This window comes from Podarcis raffonei, chromosome 10 (genome assembly GCF_027172205.1).
Source record: "Podarcis raffonei isolate rPodRaf1 chromosome 10, rPodRaf1.pri, whole genome shotgun sequence".
Taxonomy (NCBI): Eukaryota; Metazoa; Chordata; class Lepidosauria; order Squamata; family Lacertidae; genus Podarcis; species Podarcis raffonei.
The window spans coordinates 59,410,550-59,431,442 of NC_070611.1; the positions used below are offsets into that span (position 1 = coordinate 59,410,550).

A 20,893-nucleotide genomic window follows, 5' to 3' on the forward strand; every position below is an offset into this window, starting at 1 on the left:
CTTCCATGATCCTTTATAATTTACCCATATGGACAGTATCATAAACAAGTAGAAAGTCAGTTGTCAACGAGAGCAAGAATTGCGTGCTTAGAGGTTATTCAGACAAACATAACAAGAGTGTTAATTTTTTGGAGTCAATAAATGACAGAAAATGGAAATTTACAAAACATGTACACTGCAAATGGATCCCAAAAAGGAATGAATTCCATTGTCATTGTGATTTCAGCAATATTTTCTAGTGTTTCAAAAAGATGTCCACGAAGTCTAACAAAATTCTACTCTGCACAGGAACATACATGTTGACAGTGCTAAATAGTTACTAAATATAAGAACAACAATATTCATTGAAACCCAACGTCATTACTTATTAGATGAATTAAGACACCCTATTTTCCTCATAGTTGCATAAAAAAGTAATGAATGACCTTGTTTCAAAAATGCTTTATCACCATATTTCTCCATAGAATAATTTAAAAACATTTCACCCCAACTTCCACTAACAAACAGGAAACAATACTTGGAATTAAATTACTTATGAAGCTTATAAAAGCAGTGGCAGAAATACTTAATTTTAAAGTAGGGAAGAGTAGTTTATGCTGATAGATGTTGTCGTATATTGGTTATTGCACAGAAAAATGTAACCTTTTCAAAAAAAATCCACAAGATACAGTATACACCTGCCTGCATTGAGATGATGGTAACGTATTTACTATACCCAAGATAAAAGGAAATACTGGGCATTAGCCAATGTTTGCTTATGTTCAACTGCAGTACTACAGATAATGTTTGCTGAAAGCAAAACCCACTTCACACATTTTTTCTGACACAAATAATAATAATAATTTCAGTGCAAGACTTATTGACAATATAATTATGGTTCTGTGTGTTGATAGCAAGTTTAGTCAAAGATCAGGCGAAGTCAAAGATGGATCAGTAGAGGCACCTAGTGGAAAAAAAGACACATTACAACAATTAGTTGTTCTTGCAGTGATTTTGCATAATACTGTACATGCATTGAAAAAAAATTAGATGCACAAGTGCATCCATGTTTCCACTTTCTGCCTTATATGACTTGCCACTTGTACAGCTTCAGGGATGGGGTGGACGACTATTGCTGCTGCTGTTGCTTAACATTTATAGCCTGCCATTCCTCCAAAGACTTTAAGGTACTCTACATGGTCATTCCCGCCCCCCCACAACACGCACATTTATTGTTATTATTTGTCTTCCACACACATATCTCAAGGTGATATACAAAATTCCATTCAAACAAATAAATCTTGTTGAAAACAACATGGAAAATAACCTCAGATAAGCTCAAAAACAATAACCAACTAGGCACACCTAAGGCAGAGACTTATTCAGCGGTGAAAGTCTGTCCTAACAACAATCTTTTGAGGTAAGCTAGTATGAGAGATATGAGACCCAAGATTTTCCAGTGAATGTCATGGCTGGGCAGCAATTTGAACCTGTTTCCCCAATCCTTGTTCAACATTCTAACCATTTCAACATGGTAGGTCTCCAAGGGATATATGAATTTCCATTTGGAATGTGACAACATGTGAGGGAAACAGCAAGTATAAATGCATTTTCATGTGCTTTGCTGCACAATGAATAGGCAAAGCCACTTTTGCCTTCTGTCTCATCCCTTCAGGCTGTTGTAATAACATATAGGGGCTTGCTGAAATACCCCTTTCTTCAGCAAGTCAAACTGTCTTATTAAGTGGCACACCATGATCTATTTTGGGTTTTTTCCCCTCCAGGCTCTTCCCTATGTGGCTCTTTTAATAGTGATGCTGTTTTTTATCTATGCTGTGATCGGGATGCAGGTAGGTAATTTCCTAAAATTAGTGTTTTCACATACAAAAGTATATATGGAAGTCAACAAACACTTGTAGGAAAATGATTTGATTGACCCAAAGATTTTGACAAGGTGCACAAAAATAGAGTAGCATCAAAAACTGTATCTTGAAATAGATGTGCCAATAGGACTTTAATGTTCATATTTGTTATTTCAGTTCAAACAATTTGGTGGAGACAATGGAGAAGGGGCTTCCTGGTTCATTTTGAAGTTGTTTGGGGGTCTGGAAATGTATGGTCAAGGAACGAGGAGCAAGCCCCTGCTGCTTTCTTCATTTTATTTATTAATTTTTTACAGAGGTTGTTCACCATGGGTGGGGCAACATTAGAGAAGATTAATTGCTTTCCCAGCTAATATAAATACTTAAATGAATATAGTCACGTCAAAGGATCAAATGCTTTTTGCTCAAAACCCCTGTAAAAGGATGACTTTGACCTGTGTTGAGAAGATTGCTACAGTTGCTTTGAAGTACAGGTGAAAAACCACACCAAATGCTCTTAGAATATAGTACCTGCTTTTTAGCAGTTTAATCTAAAATTTATCTAAACATTGGCATATGAATCTTAGTTGCAGTAAATCTTACATCTCTTTTGACCAGCAGCCTTATCTGAAATATCATAAGAACATAGGAGTCTGCCTTACACCAGGTCAGACTATTGGGCCACATAGCTCCATATTGCCTACAGTAACTGGCAGCTACTCTGTAAGGTTTCAGGAAGGAGACCTTCCCAGCCCTACCTGGAGATGCTGGGGAGTGAACCTGGGACCGTCTGAACATAGGCATACCTAGGTCCTTTGTGCTCTTGGCCAGGAGCTGTATTGACGACCCACCCAGAAAAGAATCTGAGAAGCAGGTGAGATTGCTTGGACAGGAGGAACATGCTTCCTTGTGGCTGGATATTGCTTTCTGCCTGGAAGCCGCTCCAAGGATCCCTTTCCGCTCCCTCCTGCAACAGCAGCTGCAGCTTTTCCTTCTGGAGATCTCAGAGGATTCCTTCTGCGGGCAAAACAGGTGCTTTTGCACCCCCAGGAGAGGCTGCTTTTGCCAACCCCTAAGTAATGCCTCTGCTTCTGCATGTAAGGGCAGATTTAGCTATCACCCTTCACCATCTGGTTTTGCACTGCCAGTCTAAAATCAATTGATGAAAGAGCTACATTGACACAATTGGTTTACAACTCGTGGAACTTCAGTTTGTGTCATAATTTGGGGCTGGCATTGGGGAAGAGCATGCCACCTGTGACTTCAACAGCTGTGTAGCAGGTAGAAATTCAATAGGTTACAATTATAGGAAAAGCTTCGCCTGATAGCATTTTGTCAGTCAGACACCCTACAACTTGTGGATAGCTACTGATTTATTATTGGGCCTTCCACCCCACCCACAAAAGAGGGCACAAAATTGTGTATGAAACTCACATACACACAAAGCAAATTTTATACATATGTGTGCCTTCTTTTCCAGTGGGGGTGGAGAGCCCAATCCACAAAGTGGACTGGACCAGAAAATCCTTGGTTCAATATGGAGAAGAGGTAGTAACATGAAATCAAGTTCTTGGTATGCGTGTATGTTGCAGAGAAGAAGTGAAGCTTTAGAAACACACTTTTTCCTTCTGCTACAACATGGTGTACCTGGCAGTGTTAATCTGTCAGTGTCAGTGGTGGTGGGTGGATTTTGCCCACACCACACCATAGTCTGTCAAACACAATATCTTAATTCCACCCATATGCATGGATAGCAGCCATTCACTTACATGGGGGGGGGGGAGGGAATAAAAAGTGTGTACTCAGGGGCGGAACTGAGGTGGGAGCTAAACTACCCCTGGGTTTGCAACTCTCCCAACACCATTGTTTATTGCAACCCATCTTCCTCCATGCAGATTAAACCTACTCCTGTCTTGGTCATAGTATAATATAGTTGCTAATGTAATAGGGACAGAACCCACAGAGCTTCCTTTTAATCTATGACAAGGCAGAAATGCACCTAATTTGTACACAATATTTAATTATCCCAGATGAGTGTTGGGACACTTTGCCTCATTCAAGATTTTAACAATCTAATCTTATTATATTGCAAAACCAATGTTTCTGCAAAAGGAGATATATCTGCATTAAAATGTGTATCTTTGTCACAAACAAAGTTCTTGCATTAATCTATATTTTGAATTTGCCATAATGAAGAAATAATTAGAAAAGGTTCAGGCAATTCTAACTCACATTCATATTTTAATAAATAATTAATAAATATTAGGTGCTAAGTATTTTTTATTGTGTCTCTTCTCTTTGGCGATCACTCGTAGCCGAGTAAGATTGTCTTGCACGAACACTGTCTTAACAGTGAGCCTGTATGTGACTGTGGAGGCCAATTCTGGATCCACATGTCCTTCCACAGTGGGGACATAGGTTTCCGGACAGGAGTTGATCATGGTGAAGGTTTGTCGCATGTGCCTTCCTCTTAGCTCCTTTCTCCTTTTCGCCCCGAGTTTGTGCTTCTTCAAAGTCCATGACACCTTTGGTAAAGGCTGTTCTCCAGTTGGAGCGCTCGCAGGCCCAGTTATCAGTACTTATACTACATTTGTTTAGATTTGCCTTGAGAGTGTCTTTAAACCCCTTTTGCTTTCCATTTTTGAGTTTGGAATAGAGTAGTTGCTTTGGAAGACAATAATTATATCCTCCTCAACTCTGCAAAGTCCCATTTCCTCAGCTACTCAACTCTTGATGGGCATGAAGGGTTTTGCCAAATCCCTTGCAGTGAAAAAGCCTGGTGAGAGTTGTTTGAATCCACTTGATGCAAGAGTTCCCTTTTTTTAAAAAAAATGCCCTTGAGACATTACTATTGAGTCATCAGTTTGGATGCACCAGAACTGACAGTGACATGAGACTTTCCTATTTAAGGAAAGAAAGAAAGAATCTATCTTAGCTGTCTCTTCTGATACTAAGCATCACAATGCTTAAGCTTCACCAACTTATGTGACCAAGTGCAAAAACACAAATTGATTATGATGGATGACGTTGCCCAGCTGAAGGCTCAACAAGTGTGCTTAGAGGAAGAATCTTCTTTTCTGTCGTCTTCTGCATTGCAATCATTTCTACATACTGTACTTTGCTAATGAGTAAGATGAAATGCTGATTTTAGCCTAACCATTGCCCCTCATTTAGTCTGTTATATGAAGAGCTTAAAAGAACAAATGAAATATCTCATGGAAACATTGCCTCATACTCTTCTTTCCTGAGATGAAAAATATGGCCTGCCTCAGAGTATTTAATCTGTCCTCCTGCAACGGTAACTCCCAACACCCCCTCAGAACAGCTGCAACTGTCATTACTAAAATAGTGAGTCTGAGCCTGGGGGAGTCTGAGCCTAGAGCATTTCAGAGTACTCCTAAGGCAACTAACTTAGAATAACTTCATTTTAAAAGCAATTTTCTGCCTCTCATGCTAATTTTTTTAGAACATTCCTGTATTTCTTTCTCTTTAAAAAGCATGATGCTCAGAAGGATATTGCAACACTTAAGCCTACCAGCAAGGGACGCGGGTGGCGCTGTGGGTTAAACTACAGATTCTAGAACTTGCTGATCAGAAGGTCAGCAGTTCAAATCCCCGCGATGGGGTGAGCTTCCGTTGCTTGGTCCCAGCTCCTGCCAACCTAGCAGTTCGAAAGCACCTCAAAGTGCAAGTAGGTAAATAGGTACCGCTCCGGTGGGAAGGTAAACGGCGTTTCCATGCGCTGCTCTGGTTCTCCAGAAATGGCTTAGTCATGCTGGCCACATGACCCGGAAGCTGTACGCCGGCTCCCTTGGCCAATAAAGCGAGATGAGCGCTGCAACCCCAGAGTCGTCCGCGACTGGACCTAATCGTCAGGGGTCCCTTTACCTTTACTAAGCCTACCAGCAGGATTTTCTAGAACCACCACATGTGCAAAAATCAACCAGATTCTGCAGCACTTGCACATGAAAACAAGGAAAATATATCTCACAAGACACAGAGAATTGCAAGATGTAGCCCTACTATGAATTGTAACATGATACTGAACTAAAGTGCTGGGTTCAAGCATATGTCACAGAATTAATTATTTCTGTACTGGTTCTTAAATAACAGAAGAATGTTCTTTAAATTTAAATGTAAATTCATCTTTACATGACATCTTCTTCACTTGTTATACTGAAGCTAAAGTACTTATAGCTGTCAAATGAAGGGAAAGGATTTCTTGGCAAATCTCTCCTAGCCTGCCTAAGCTCTCCAAGGATTGTGTGTGATGTGGCCAACAGAATAACCCTGTAATTTTACATACACAATGTGTAATCTTGTGCTCAAATTTTGTAACTAAACCACTGTAATCCTCTGTACTTATTTTTGAAAAATATTTGTATTAATGTCATTTGTAAATTGAGAGAAAACACACATTGAGTTATATGGATAAAGAAAAACTGAAGGGCTACAGAAGCTTTAGAACAGATTAGAATTTAACACAATTCTGAATAATTTTAGAGTTGGCCTTAAAATTCAAAGATTCAGTTACAGAAAAGGAAAAATAGAGTTCAATCAAATATCTACACAGTACTGGGGAAGAGTGTTCAAAACTCCCATTGCTCTAGGTACATTTTGTGACAAGGGATTTCATGAGCGTGAGCAGTTTCGGAGCTCTGGCCACAGTACTGCACCTAAGATTTCAGATTAAAACTGCGGAGTGAAAGAAAAGAAGAAATTTTTTCTGCCTCCCCACTTCCAGCTACTCTCTGAGAAGAGAAGAGACTGGAGAAGAGGCCATCTTAAGAATATTAGGTGGGTGGGCAGGGGAAGGAATAGACCATGTGAAAAATGAACATAATATTTCAGCTGCAGTTCATTAATTTTCAGCATTGTGTTATTGTTATTTTAAAAGTTTGCCTAGACATTCCGGCATTGCATCCATAACCTAGGTTTAAGGTGCCATTTAGCTCCTAACTTTCATATCTTAGTAGGCTGACGTTGAATCTGCTCTCCCGAGGAAAAGCCCCACTGATCCTCTGCGACCAGTTCAAGTCAGGCTGGCAGACAGCAGTCCTGAACACCCTTCAGAAACTGGGTGTTGCCCCTCAAGCCCTTCTAAGTCTGGGGCTGGGCCAGGCAAAAGCTACGGTCAGGCAAAGAATCATAGACACTGAGAGACAACAGGACTGCTCAAGGTGCAACCTGACTGTAAAATTGGAGAAATCGAGAGATATATAGCCGCACCGGCAGCATATCTCTTCTTTCTCGTATCCAAAAATGCAAGAAGGGCTTTTACACTTGCCAGCAGCTCGGCTCTGCCCTCACCGGTCCTGGAAGGATCCTTTTAAAAAGTCCCATATGCTCAGAGACTTTGTGCCTGTTCATGTGGGGATATAGGAAGCCCAGAGCACTTGTTCTTTAGATGTCCCTTTTATGAAGAGGCACGTAGTGAGACCATTGATCCCCTGCTGGTGAGGCTCGCTGACCTCCCGGAAAAGCAAAAATTTGACCTTTTCCTGTCAGGCAAAGATCATAAGATGACCCGGATGGTTGCGAGATTCTGTTTACAGATCTGTAGGCACAGACTATCCCCCAACCCAAACTAGTTCGTTAAGAAAATCCCCAAACTCGATTCTATGGGTGACTCTGGGTCATCTCTCTGCGGTAGCTTATCTTAAAGTTTTAAGTGTCTATACACTTATCACATTTATAAATTTTAAGTTTATTGTTGTACATTGTTTTAAATATTTGTTTTCCTTCTGGGATTGTACCCCCAAGTATGTTTTATAAGCTGGTCTCCGACCATAATAAATTATCTATCTATCTTAGTTTCTAACACTGCTGGGGAAAGATGTGAAACAAATGAGTTTGAATATCTGAAATGTGGAGGGTGCATCCATATTTTATTTATTAATTTAAAATAAATAAGAATATTAATGTGATAGCTAGCATGAAGTATAATCTTACAAGCTCCTTTTTTCTACTAGGTGTTTGGTAAGATTGCCCTGAATGATACCACAGACATAAACCGGAACAACAACTTTCAGACCTTCCCCCAGGCAGTACTACTGCTTTTCAGGTGGGTTTCACACTTGTTTCCCTGGTTCAACTATATCATGGAGAAGTTAGTCACTGTGTCTAAGAGAAGCCACCTTACACTTGGGCTGCGATCCAATCAATTTGATACCCTGCCCAACAATAAATGTCCAATGATTGTTAAGATCTGATACATCCAAAATCTCCTAAAATGCATCTGCTCAAAGTTCTTTGCCATGACTAGCTAACTGAAGAATAGGTTGACAGTCCAATATTGCAAACATTGTGGCTGCTTTTGAACCATGAGTTACACTGTGCTGCAGGATAGTTAGTTCCCATTAGGTGGTGGAGCAGACATGACATGACTAGCTGAGCTTTTAATCTCTAGATCAGAGCTTTCCAAACTGTATGTTGTGACACGATAGTGTGTCGTCTGCAGTGTGTAGGTGTGTCGCGTGAATACTCCCTGTGCTCCTCCCGGGGCTGGAAAGGGGTTAGGTTAATCTCCAGTTTGCTAGTAAAACTGAATTATTGTGTCACAAAATGATGCATGTCTAAAAAAGTGTGTCACCAACATGAAAAGTTTGGAAAGCTCTGCTCTAGATTATTCCGTGGTAATGACGAATTACCTTCTTCCCATCAACCCCTTTTCAATAGATGTGCTACTGGCGAAGCTTGGCAGGAAATCATGCTGGCATGCCTCCCAGATAAGAAGTGTGACCCTGAATCCTTGGAATCAAACAACTCTACTGAAGGTGATCATTCCTGTGGGAGCAGCTTTGCTATCTTTTATTTCATCAGTTTCTACATGCTGTGTGCCTTCCTAGTAAGTATATGTCAGCAGCTTATGAGTGTTGGTGATTAACGTGCACTTAACTTGGAAACATACTTTATTTTATCCATACTAGTATTTGTTGTATTAAACAGAGTATGCTGGTTTGTAACTATATAATAGATTATATACATAAGATGCTGCCTTAAACTCGATCAAGCTAGTGGTGCCTTTTCCATCACCTACTACTTGTTCCTTTTCAAAACAAAGCAATGAAGTCTAGGTTCCTTTTCAGTTAAATGTTTTACAGAGTTTTCTTCTTCAAAAACTCAAATTCTGAATTGTGCATGGAAAGGAACTTCAATTGTGGATGTTCTAGCATGAAATACTGACTATTATTGTTGTTTCTGATCTTCCTTGCAGATCATTAACCTTTTTGTAGCTGTTATCATGGATAATTTTGATTACTTAACACGGGATTGGTCTATTCTGGGTCCTCATCATCTGGATGAGTTTAAACGGATCTGGGCTGAATATGATCCTGAAGCCAAGTAAGTCCCAGGACCATGTTCCAGATACATTTTTTAGGAGAATAGTTGCCCTAAATTCTGTCTATTCACCACTGAATTTATTATTCTAAAACCATGATTGTGGCATATCTAAAAGTAACAACAGCAACTACACTTTTGTAAAGCATTTTCAAGTGTTGAAAGTGCTTCACATGCATTATCTAATTGTCGTTCTTATAATAGCTCAGTAAAATGAGTTGTATTATTAACCTCCGTATTACAGGTAGGAGAGACAGAGTTGTTTACTTAAAATAAATTGTTGACCAGAATGCAGCATAAGTAATTTTGGAGAATGCTCTAGAGAGCAGAAACTGTAGCTGAATAACATCCTTTTGTTTTGAGAATGTAAAAAATGTTTTACAAAAGACCACTATTTTTAGCTGAATTTAGGACCATGAGGACTCAAAACCCAAAAGATCTGGACCAAAGTGTCAACCTCTATATCCAACACCACAGAGCAGTTATAAGGAAGGTATACCTGATCAGAACTGCTTTTACAGTGTATACGCAGGTGGTGCTATCGTCTAAAACACTGAGCCTCTTGGGCTTGCTGATCAGAAGGTTAGCGGTTCGAATCTCCGCGATGGGGTGAGCTCCCATTGCTCTGTCCCAGCTTCTGCCAACCTAGCAGTTCAAAAGCATGCCAATGCAAGTAGATAAATAGGTACGGCTGTGGCAGGAAGGTAAACAGCGTTTCTGTGCGCTCTGGTTTCTGTCACGGTGTCCCGTAGTGCCAGAAGCAGTTTAGTGATGCTGGCCACATGACCCAGAAAGCTGTCTGTGGCCAGCTCCCTTAGCCTGAAGCGAGAGGAGTGCCACAACCCCATAGATGCCTTTGACTGGATTTAACCGTCCAGGGGTCCTTTACCTTTACCCTTTACAGTGCATAAACAAAACATAGCCAGATTATTTAAGAATACAGAATGCAGGTGGAAGTCTTGTACTCATAATTGCATATATTTGCACAATTGCATTCTAGTGTTAGTTAACTTCTCTTTTGTTTTTCTTACTAAATGTGTTTAGAACCTGAAATGCATTATTCCTTTATAAAGGGTATTCTGTAGAGCAGGGGTAGCCAATGTGGTGCCTTCCAGATGTTGCTGAACTCCAACTCCCATCATCTCTGACCATTGGCCTTGCTGGCTGGGCTGATGTGAGTTGGAATCACCAACACTTGGAAGGCACAACATTGCCCATCCCTCACCATAGAGGCTTTTATTGAATTAGAGAAAGTGAGTTTTTCAGGAGTAAATTTATAGTCCTAGTTTCACTAGACTAGGAAAGCAGGTTTATTTTCAGTGTCACAGTGCATGCTGCTACATCATGGGATAAAGTCCCTTAGAGAGTCAGAGGGAGTATACTACACTGCTATAGTCTTAGAAAGAGGCAGATGCACAAATCATTGGTTTTTCTGAATTAAGAGATAACTGATTTAAGTACGTTTTGTTGTAAAATCCTACCAATTCAATAAAAACCCATATTATTGTATGTGTTTTGCATCACTGCAACTTAAAAGCAAGAGTTAGTTGCAATGCCCTGGTTTTTGTTAAAACTAACGTCATAAGGTATAGGCCCTAAATCAAAGCCTGTATCTGCTTCCTTTGCAACAGACACAGCATAGAATTCAATTGTTACAGCTTGCACTAGCTCCAGAATAAAAATAACAACAGAATTTGCTATACACATACAGAGACAGCTGGAAAATATCCTGAAAATATAAGGTGATACCAGAAGGCAAAGCAATAGGCCAGAGAGCCCGAGATCCCAATTCTTCAATATGAACTTCTCAAAACTCAAGATGAACAATTCTCAGATTTAGTATTTCATTCCCAACACAGAATGCACAGCATATTTGAGATACTTTTTAAAAAAATTGTCTGGGTTAATCAAAAACCAGTAGTAGGGAACTGGCATGCAACTTGGGCCCTTAGCAATGAAGGCACTCAGGCTCACAGGATTGTATTTGACTCAGATAAACTCATATAGTGTAGGTGGAATTCAGTGTCATGTTATGATGATTGTTCCATCTGCACATGCATTTCTGACTGCCAGACACAACAATTTCTCCAATCCTTCCCCTGCATGCTATTTTGGGGGTTCTCTCAACTCTCTTAGAGGAGATGAGGGGAAGGTGCAGGGGCAAGGAGAGGAGAAAAGCCCCACTGCACTAGCAGGAGTCCTTGCACTGGTTCTCACTAGCACAATGAGTTAGTTATATATGGTCCTGTATTCCTAACTAAGTGACAAGTCCCTTTTGCACTTTCTCCTATAGAGGACGTATCAAACACCTAGATGTGGTGACACTGCTCCGTCGGATACAGCCTCCACTGGGTTTTGGGAAACTCTGTCCTCACCGAGTAGCTTGCAAGGTATGACACTTCTTTCTTTTTACAAAGGAGATCACATTAACAGAATCTAATCTTTGTTTGCAGTGCTGTTTTTCTAGAAAAAAGAGGTGCCAGAACTCACCTCCCTTGTTCTCTTATTATGGCAATGGCACCCATCTGATAGGTGCTGGAAGTGAGTTCCAAATGAAAAAAGCCCTGTTTGTTTGAGACCTCTCACTAGATCCAGACATTAGTCCCTACTAAGCATTCTATGGCTCTCATAGCAACTGGTGTTTAGGATATGGCAAAACTTGGATAATGTTGCCTCTCCAATTTAATGTCAACATGTCCCCTAGCTGCTGTGTTCTGATCAGACCTACCCACTATGGGGAGGGAATGTGAACTGATGTCGATTTGCTTTAAGAATATATCTCGTATTGGCCTGAATATAAGCCTCACTTTTCCCCCAAATTCTGACTGTGAAAAGTTACACTTATATTTGCAACCTTATGGTATGCAGCCAGGAGTGTGGGGCAAACAGTGCCAGGAGCACAGCAAAGCGGCACCCGCCTAATAATAATAATAATAATAATAATTTTATTATTTATACCCCACCCATCTGGCTGGGCCTCCCCAGCCACTCTGGGCGGCTTCCAAAAAAATATTAAAATACTATAATACATCAAACATTAAAAGCTTCCCAAGGCTGGGAAGGGAGAGAGCACGGCTCCCCCACTCCCAGTATGCAGCCAGGAGTAGCAAAGAATGGAGCGGCTTATATTTGGGTATTTTTTCTTTTTCTCCCTCCAATTTTAAATGTGCGGCTTGTATTCGGGCCAATACGGTATATCACACCTTTGTCCAAAAATGTGTATCAGGGCAGTGTATATAAAAAATTAAAATCCACAGCAATTTAAAATGCCTTCCTTGGGGAATGGGGGTTCCAATACAGAGAAGGCACTGTTTTGAACATATACAATGTATTTCTCCTAAAGGTAGTACACAGAGAAGGCCTCCTCTGATGATCTTAATACACAGAAAGTTTGATATGGGAGGAGGCACTCCTTCAGAAATATAAAGGACACCAACCTTTATCTTTTTCCTCCTCCAACCCCTTTCCTTTGGTACCATATTTTTCAGATTGCAAATAAATGTAGTAAATAAATAAATCCCAAACCCTGATCCCAATTTTAGGTAGGCCTCAGTGCTGCAGCCATCTCCTGTCTAGACTTTTTGGTTGGACTACTGTCAGCTTCAGCAGCTGCCTGCATGTGTCTGCACAGGCCCATGTGGGTGTGAGAATGTGCCAGAGAGCAAGATGAGAGAGGTGACTGCAGCATGTAAGGACCGAGCCCTGTGGAACCCCACATTGAAGGTTCCACAGGGCTGAAAAGCATTCCCCAAGCAATACCCTCTGGGAATGACCACCCAGGTAGGACTGGAATCACTGCAAAGCAGTGCCACACACCCCTCCCCCAGTTCAGACAGTCGCTCCAGAAGGATACCATGGTCGATGGTATCGAAAGCTGCTGAGAGGTTGAGAAGAATTAACAGAGACATATCTCCCTTGTCAAACTCTGCCTCCTCCATCCTTTAGTGACTGGTAAGCCTCAGTAATTTACAGCCCTCTCACATGAACCCTGGAATAGAAAGTTTGAGAACTTCTGATTTAGTCTGTTGGTAGCTGGACAACAATGCAGCATTTTCCATGAAAACTTCTGGAAATGGTCACTTTTGGATGCAATATACCAAGTTTGTCCAGGAAGATTCAAAAGTCAAAAAAGAAAGAACCAGGGGGTGAGGGGTATAGCAGTATTTGAGTTAATCTTGAACATGATAAGAGAAAAGCATATGAATAAATATAGTTCATTCAGCATAATATTTTCTCTATTTTTTCAATCCTCATAGCGCCTTGTGTCCATGAATATGCCACTAAATAGTGATGGGACTGTCATGTTTAATGCAACTTTGTTTGCACTGGTCAGAACAGCACTGAGGATCAAAACAGAAGGTAAGACCCTTAAGGTGCAGTATGATTGTGTGGGATACTATCAAGGCTGGGCCATGGACAGCAGCCGTCTGGAGTGAGTCAGGAACCGGGAGTCAGGACTAAAGACAAATACAGACCAAAGTGCCATTTATATTTAGACAGACATCTAGTGACTGGGGTAAGCAGTTTAGTCACATTTTTAAGGTATGGTTTTTACACCTATAATGACTTATAATTTAATTCATAACAAATTAATTAATTCTTCAGTTTAGGCAGGTGTGCAGTCATGTACAAAATTACCTTATTATAACACCATTCTTTTGTGGCTGGCAGAGATATATGACTTTTCTGAAGGCTGTTCACACATCCATGTCAGTATGTCAGAATACATGGGTCAAATGTGACAAATATGACTTTGCTTTTACCCTGTTCAAATTAACATTTACAAAGTGGCTGTCAACTAACTTTCAGGATTAATATAGTGATGTAGTAAAGCTAAGCTCATAATACAGAAAACTAGAACTGAGTACACAGTTAATTCATCATACTTCATTATGACTGTGATAATGTTTTATTATGGTTTTATATTTGCTGGAAGCTGCCCAGAGTGGCTGTGGCAACCCAGTCAGATGGGCGGGGTACAAATAATAAAGTATTATCATCAATCTAGATCTATTTAAAGTTCATCCATAGCTACAATTGTTGTTACATGAAAGCCTTAAATCTCTAGCTATATAAGAATCACATTATACAAATGTGTTAATAGTAGCCTTGAGTTTTACTTGAAAAGGGTCAAGTTGACCCTAATTGCTAGTGTTTTTGCTGCTCTTGAAACTTCCTCCCGCTGAATGGAGTCTTTATTTGCACTACAGTTTTTCTTCCTGGATGTATCTGTATTCAACATTATAACTATGTTAGACCTGGCTTTATCATTATACAGGGGTGTATTATTTCTAGGGTTATTTCCCCTGTATTTCTCACTCTAAGAATCCCTAGATTGTCTTCACACAACCTTTCCAATGAGAGAGGAGTATTCCTTTTTTGGGGGGGAGAGTAAATAAATTTTTATTGATTTCTTCTTTCCACAATAAGTGATAATTCCACAAATAACATCAAAAACAGGTTTTCCTCCCTTTCCCCATATATACATTTATCCTTTCAACACTATCTCTTGCGAGATTCTTAAAATCTCGCTTTGTTGTTTAGTCGTTTAGTCGTGTCCGACTCTTCGTGACCCCATGGACCAGAGCACGCCAGGCACCTCTGTCCTGCACTACCTCCCGCAGTTTGGTCAAACTCATGCTGGTAACCTCGAAAACACTATCCAACCATCTCGTCCTCTGTCGCCCCCTTCTCCTTGTGCCCTCCATCTTTCCCAGCATCAGTGTCTTCTCCAGGGAGTCTTCTCTTCTCATGAGGTGGCCAAAGTACTGGAGCCTCAGCTTCACGATCTGTCCTTCCAGTGAGCACTCAGGGCTGATTTCCTTAAGAATGGATGCGTTTGATCTTCTTGCAGTCCATGGGACTCTCAAGAGTCTTCTCCAGCACCATAATTCAAAAGCATCAATTCTTCGGCGATCAGCCTTCTTTATGGTCCAGCTCTCACTTCCATACATCACTACTGGGAAAACCATGGCTTTAACTATACGGACCTTTGTTGTCAAGGTGACATCTCTACTTCTCAAGATGCTATCTAGGCCTGTCATTGCCCTTCTCCCAAGAAGCAGGCGTCTTTTAATTTCGTGGCTGCTGTCACCATCTGCAGTGATCATGGAGCCCAAGAAAGTAAAATCTCTCACTGCCTCCATTTCTTCCCCTTCTATTTGCCAGGAGGTGATGGGACCAGTGGCCATGATCTTCGTTTTTTTGATGTTGAGCTTCAGACCATATTTTGCGCTCTCCTCTTTCACCCTCATTAAAAGGTTCTTTAATTCCTCCTCACTTTCTGCCATCAAGGTTGTGTCATCTGCATATCTGAGGTTGTTGATATTTCTTCCGGCAATCTTAATTCCAGCTTGGGATTCATCCAGCCCAGCCTTTCGCATGATGTATTCTGCATATAAATTAAATAAGCAGGGAGATAAAATACAGCCTCGCTGTATTTTATCTCGCTACTTCCCTCCATTTCCACTTCTGGTTCTTTATATATACCAAATTCTTCTGCATTTCCATATCTATGCTTAACCCATTATTATATCCTTAATTATCCAAATTTCTGGTAATTGCAAGAATTTAGTTGAAGCCTGTTAATGTTTCAGCTTGTTTATAATATTTTTGCACATATACAATAAATGTTTCCCACTCTTTTTTAAACTTCTCATTATCATGGTCTCTGAGCTTTGCTGTCAGTTTTGCCATCTCTGCATAGTCCATAAGTTTGATTTGCCATTCTTCTTTTGTTGGTATCATTTCTTCCTTCCATCTTTGAGCTAACAGGATCTGGGCTGCTGTTATGGCGTACATAAATATCCTCTTCTGTTCTTTGGGTAGTTCAGCCCCTATTAATCCTATTAAGAAAGCTTCTGGTTTTTTTAACAAAAGACATTTTGAAATTTTTTTTCAATTCATTATAAATCATTTCCCCGAAAAACAAATACTTTTGAGGAAACAATACATATGTGCTAAGGAATACTGCTCTCTCAGTTTCTGGGAAATGAGAGAGGAGTAATCCTTAGCACATATGTATTGTTTCCTCAAAAGTATTTTTTAATGGTAAAATGCACAAGCTCACAGCAGTGTTGGGTGGCTGTAGTAATTTGTATCAAGCAACTTGGAAACCTGATTTTGAAAAGATAATCTCACAGAAGTTTTAGGATTTTTTTATGAGTGCAGATCCCAAAATCTGCTCTGTGCATAACCAGAAGGGAGAACATTTGTAAGTCAGTGAGTTGTTGTTTAGTCGTTTAGTCGTGTCCGACTCTTCGTGACCCCATGGACCAGAGCACGCCAGGCACTCCTGTCTTCCACTGTCTCCCGCAGTTTGGTCAAACTCATGCTGGTAGCTTCGAGAACACTGTCCAAACATCTTGTCCTCTGTCGTCCCCTTCTCCTTGTGCCCGCCATCTTTCCCAACATCAGGGTCTTTTCCAGGGAGTCTTCTCTTCTCATGAGGTGGCCAAAGTCTTGGAGCCTCAGCTTCAGGATCTGTCCTTCCAGTGAGCACTCAGGGCTGATTTCCTTAAGAATGGATAGGTTTGATCTTCCTGCAATCCATGGGACTCTCAAGAGTCTCCTCCAGCACCATAATTCAAAAGCATAAATTCTTCAGCGATCAGCCTTCTTTATGGTCCAGTGAGTAGGTAGTATTTAATACTACACCATTTCAGTCAAATCTATCCCCAATCTGAAGAAAGGAGTTGGGGGTTCCTTACTAGGATGTACGCAAGTGGGGATTTCCCTGCCGCATTCTGCCCCCACCCCATTCCAGCCTGTTCCGCCCCCTTTCGATGCCAAAAACTCTGTGTGTGTGCAGTCACATGTGACTTGAACTCACGCGAGTGTGGTGTTGCCTGTATCATCTTTTTTTGTCCTCCCCTAACATTAAGCGGTTTGGACTCTGTTATGGCAGAAATCAATAAAATCATAGGTACTGACCTTCCATTTGACCTGTTCTTTATTCTGTTTGGATTGAATGTGAAAATGGTAACTCACCTTTCAATAGCAGCAGTAGAAAAAGACAACCCTGCTTTCATTGATTAGCGGTGTCTGAAGGTATCAGATATGGCTTACTCAGTCAAACTGACTAATATGATAACAATTAGATAAGGGAGACAGCAAAATGTGTATTTATTGATAAATAGAGTTTCTTTACCATGTTTTAAGGTGGATTTAAGCAACAGTGCTTGTGTTCTGTGAACTTTGCTTTTGCAATTAATACTGCAAGCTTTGCAATATATGGTTACATAACTGCATACACAGTGGTACCTCGGGTTACATACGCTTCAGGTTACAGACTCCGCTAACCTAGAAATATTACCTCGGGTTAAGAACTTTGCTTCAGGATGAGAACAGAAATCGTGCTCCAGCAGCGCGACGGCAGCAGGAGGCCCCATTAGCTAAAGTGGTGCTTCAGGTTAAGTACGGACCTCTGGAACGAATTAAGTACGTAACCAGAGGTACCACTGTATTATTATGTACATCTTGTATATTCACCAATAAATAAATAAATAAAATGCATGCCCTTCTGCTTTATCCACATGCAGTCTCTCACACCATGCTATGCAGGTCATAAAAGCCAGCAAAAAAGGTTTTTTTTCCTTCATTTTTTTGTACAGGCTTAATTGTGTTTGCTAGAATCAAAGATGTTTCTGAGAGACTTGTCTTAAAATTACTTCTCGGGCTACTGTTTCTTCTGGCAGGTAACTTGGAGCAAGCAAATGAAGAGCTGCGTGCAATAATTAAAAAGATTTGGAAGCGCACCAGCATGAAGCTGTTGGATCAGGTTGTGCCCCCAGCAGGTGGTGAGCACACCTTTTTTCTGTATTTAATACTGAAGGACAAATCAATATTTTTCCATGCAAAGAAATATTATTTATGATGGTGATGGCTAGACAAGTACTGTTATAGCCAAGAACGGGAAATGACAAGCTGAACCTCTGGTACATGGGTATTAGTGAGTAGAAATCTGCATTAACAGAAAAAATTACAAAACAGTTGAGAGCAGCCAAACAGATATAGACAACTTTATTGAAAAAATGTATTTTTCTTACTACTTTTGGAAACAAAAGAAGAACACTATGTAAGGCATTTAGATACACATGACAAACTCTGATGTGCATTTTAAGATAAGATATATGAAAAGCTACTCCCTATTGTTATCAGTTATACACTTAAATAAGTACACTGATATGTATACAATCTCCCTTTCTACCTACCATTATTTGTTCCTCTTTCTATTCTGCTTACATGTTAAACATGGAACAATAAAATATATTTTTTTTATACTCTGTAACACGCTCTGTAATTACTTGGAAAAGAGAAGCTTAGCTTCTCTTTACAGTATATGAGAATAACTACTTGCCTGGCTGGACATTACCACCAGTAAATAACTATGCCCTGGTGAATGTGAAATCAACAAATAAATATAATTGTTTTCAGCTTCTTCTATGCTTTTAAACTTAGATGATGAGGTAACAGTTGGAAAGTTTTATGCTACATTCCTGATTCAAGAGTATTTCCGAAAATTCAAGAAACGCAAAGAACAGGGCCTTGTTGGCAAACCTTCACAGAGGAATGCTCTTTCCCTCCAGGTAAGAAACAGATATTGCTTAATATTATGCTACTGATCCACCACATGCACCATTTCCACAGTCTTTCCACCAAAGATATAAACCAACGAATCTCAAACTGGGGGAACATTGGGGAGGTACAACATCCTATTTGATGAGTCCCAGACCTAATTTTAAATGTATTCTGACTAAAACCCCATTGAATGCCAGCTTTATGCCCCTCCAAGACATGCCTATACCAGGTATCCTTTTGTGTACTTTTTATTGATTGTGCTCAGCTCCTGCAGAACAAGCTTTGATTTTTCACAGGCTTTTCATTTCTATGATACCTTAATAGACACTCCCATTTATCTAAACCACTGAGCCTCTTGGGCTTGCCGATCAGAAGGCTGGCAGTTCGACAGGGGCGAACAAAGGTGTCATGACACCTGGGGCGGCAAACCGCTATGTGCGGTGCATGTGTGGCGTTGCTACATACACCGTACATAGTGGGTTGCTGGTGGCAGTGCTCCAGTGCCGTACGGACGGTGCCGGGATCCTCTGCTTGCAGCTGCAAATGGAGAATCCTCCATTCGTGGCGGTAATAATAATAATAATAATAAATTTTATTTATATCCCGCCCTCCCCAGCCGAAGCCGGGCTCAGGGCGGCTAACAACAATAAAACAATACAAAAGTACAACACAAACAACACTCTAAAATCATTCATTATAAAATTAATTAAATTCAAGCCACTGGCCACCATTGGGCCAGAGCTCCGCGAAGATTGCCGAGGGAGGGAGTCAGGCTGTGCCCTGGTCAAAGGCCTGGCGGAACAGCTCTGTCTTGCAGGCCCTGCGGAAAGATGTCAAGTCCCGCAGGGCCCTAGTCTCTTGTGACAGAGTGTAGTGGCGATGGAAGGATCCCACCTGCCGTCCGTGCAGCGCCGGCGGCAAACCGCTATGTACAGCGCTTGTGTGGCGGCATTACATACAGCGCATGCATGTGGCACCACACATGCACTGTACATAGTGGTTTGCTGCAAGCGCCAGGATCCTCTGCTTGCAGCCGCGAACAGAGGATCCTCCACATGCGGTGGCGCGATGGCTGCTTGAGCCCCCGCGGGGTGCCTTCTTGTCACCCCCCCCGACATGGCACTCAAGGCACACTGCCCCCCCCCGTTGCGACGCCACTGCGGTTCGAATCCGCACAACTGTTGCTTTGTCCCAGCTTCTGCCAACCTAGCAGTTTGAAAGCATACCAGTGCAAGTAGATAAATAGGTACCGCTGCAGTGGGAAAGTAAATGGTGTTCTGTGTGCTCTGGCACTTGTCACATTCCTCCATGCACCAGTAGCGATTTAGTCATGCTGGCCACATGACCTGAAAAGCAAATGCTGGCTCCCTCAGCCTGAAAAGCGAGATGAGCACCGCACCCCATAGTCGCCTTTGACTGGACTTAACTATCCAGGGGTCTTTTACCTTTTTTACCTTTATCTACTCCAATATTAGAATAAGCTTCTGCAGTCATGTAGTTTGCCAGTTTTTGCTTAAAAGTGAAAACTGAAACTAGCTTCTAGCAATGGAGAGGCAAGAAGAGGCTACTTATCCCCTTCCTTGCACAACAGTTTTTCAATGTATGCCAGTTGCATCCCCAACTGTCTGGTTGCTGCCACCACACTCCCTATTAACAGCTATAAGTCCCAGGTTAGGTGAAATCTGGGAGGTCAGATAAATTGCTTCTAAAGGGACACTGTCCTGGCCCTTCCTGCCAGATTAAGAACTCAAACTTGGATTTCTGTTTCTTCCAAACTACATAATGCACAAATCTATTATATATAGAAATGGCTACGCATGAATTGAAATGTTGATCCAATAAACTCTACAACCCTGCCTCTTCCTTTTGAAAAGCAGGATGGGAGCAAGCCTTAGCATGGCAAAAGACAGGCATTTCTCCTCTGGGTAGGCAATGAGGAACTTCTGTGAGTGGGCGCCAGCATCTGCATAACCATGACAAAAGAGATGCGGACTCAGTATCCAACTTATTCTCCAGCAGAGAATTCCTCACTAACAGAATATAATTTTGTCTTCCATTCTGTACCCTCGCTTTGCACCCATTTCCCTCCCTCTCCTTTCCCTTCCCTCCTCCGCTTGTCCACACTGCTTGCA

At 41.1% G+C, this 20,893-nt stretch overlaps 1 protein-coding gene across 39 annotated transcripts in view; it reads left to right on the forward strand.

Moving 5' to 3' along the window:
• CACNA1C (calcium voltage-gated channel subunit alpha1 C) overlaps nt 1-20,893 on the forward strand; it is a 522,932-nt gene that overhangs the window by 490,507 nt on the left and 11,532 nt on the right. For all 39 annotated transcript variants that reach the window (XM_053405792.1, XM_053405794.1, XM_053405791.1 and 36 more), the window contains 8 exons: nt 1,764-1,829; nt 7,814-7,905; nt 8,520-8,688; nt 9,058-9,185; nt 11,476-11,572; nt 13,439-13,541; nt 17,879-17,980; nt 18,642-18,769. In XM_053405792.1, coding sequence (XP_053261767.1) covers nt 1,764-1,829; nt 7,814-7,905; nt 8,520-8,688; nt 9,058-9,185; nt 11,476-11,572; nt 13,439-13,541; nt 17,879-17,980; nt 18,642-18,769 — 885 coding nt within the window. The remainder of the gene's footprint in view (nt 1-1,763; nt 1,830-7,813; nt 7,906-8,519; nt 8,689-9,057; nt 9,186-11,475; nt 11,573-13,438; nt 13,542-17,878; nt 17,981-18,641; nt 18,770-20,893) is intronic.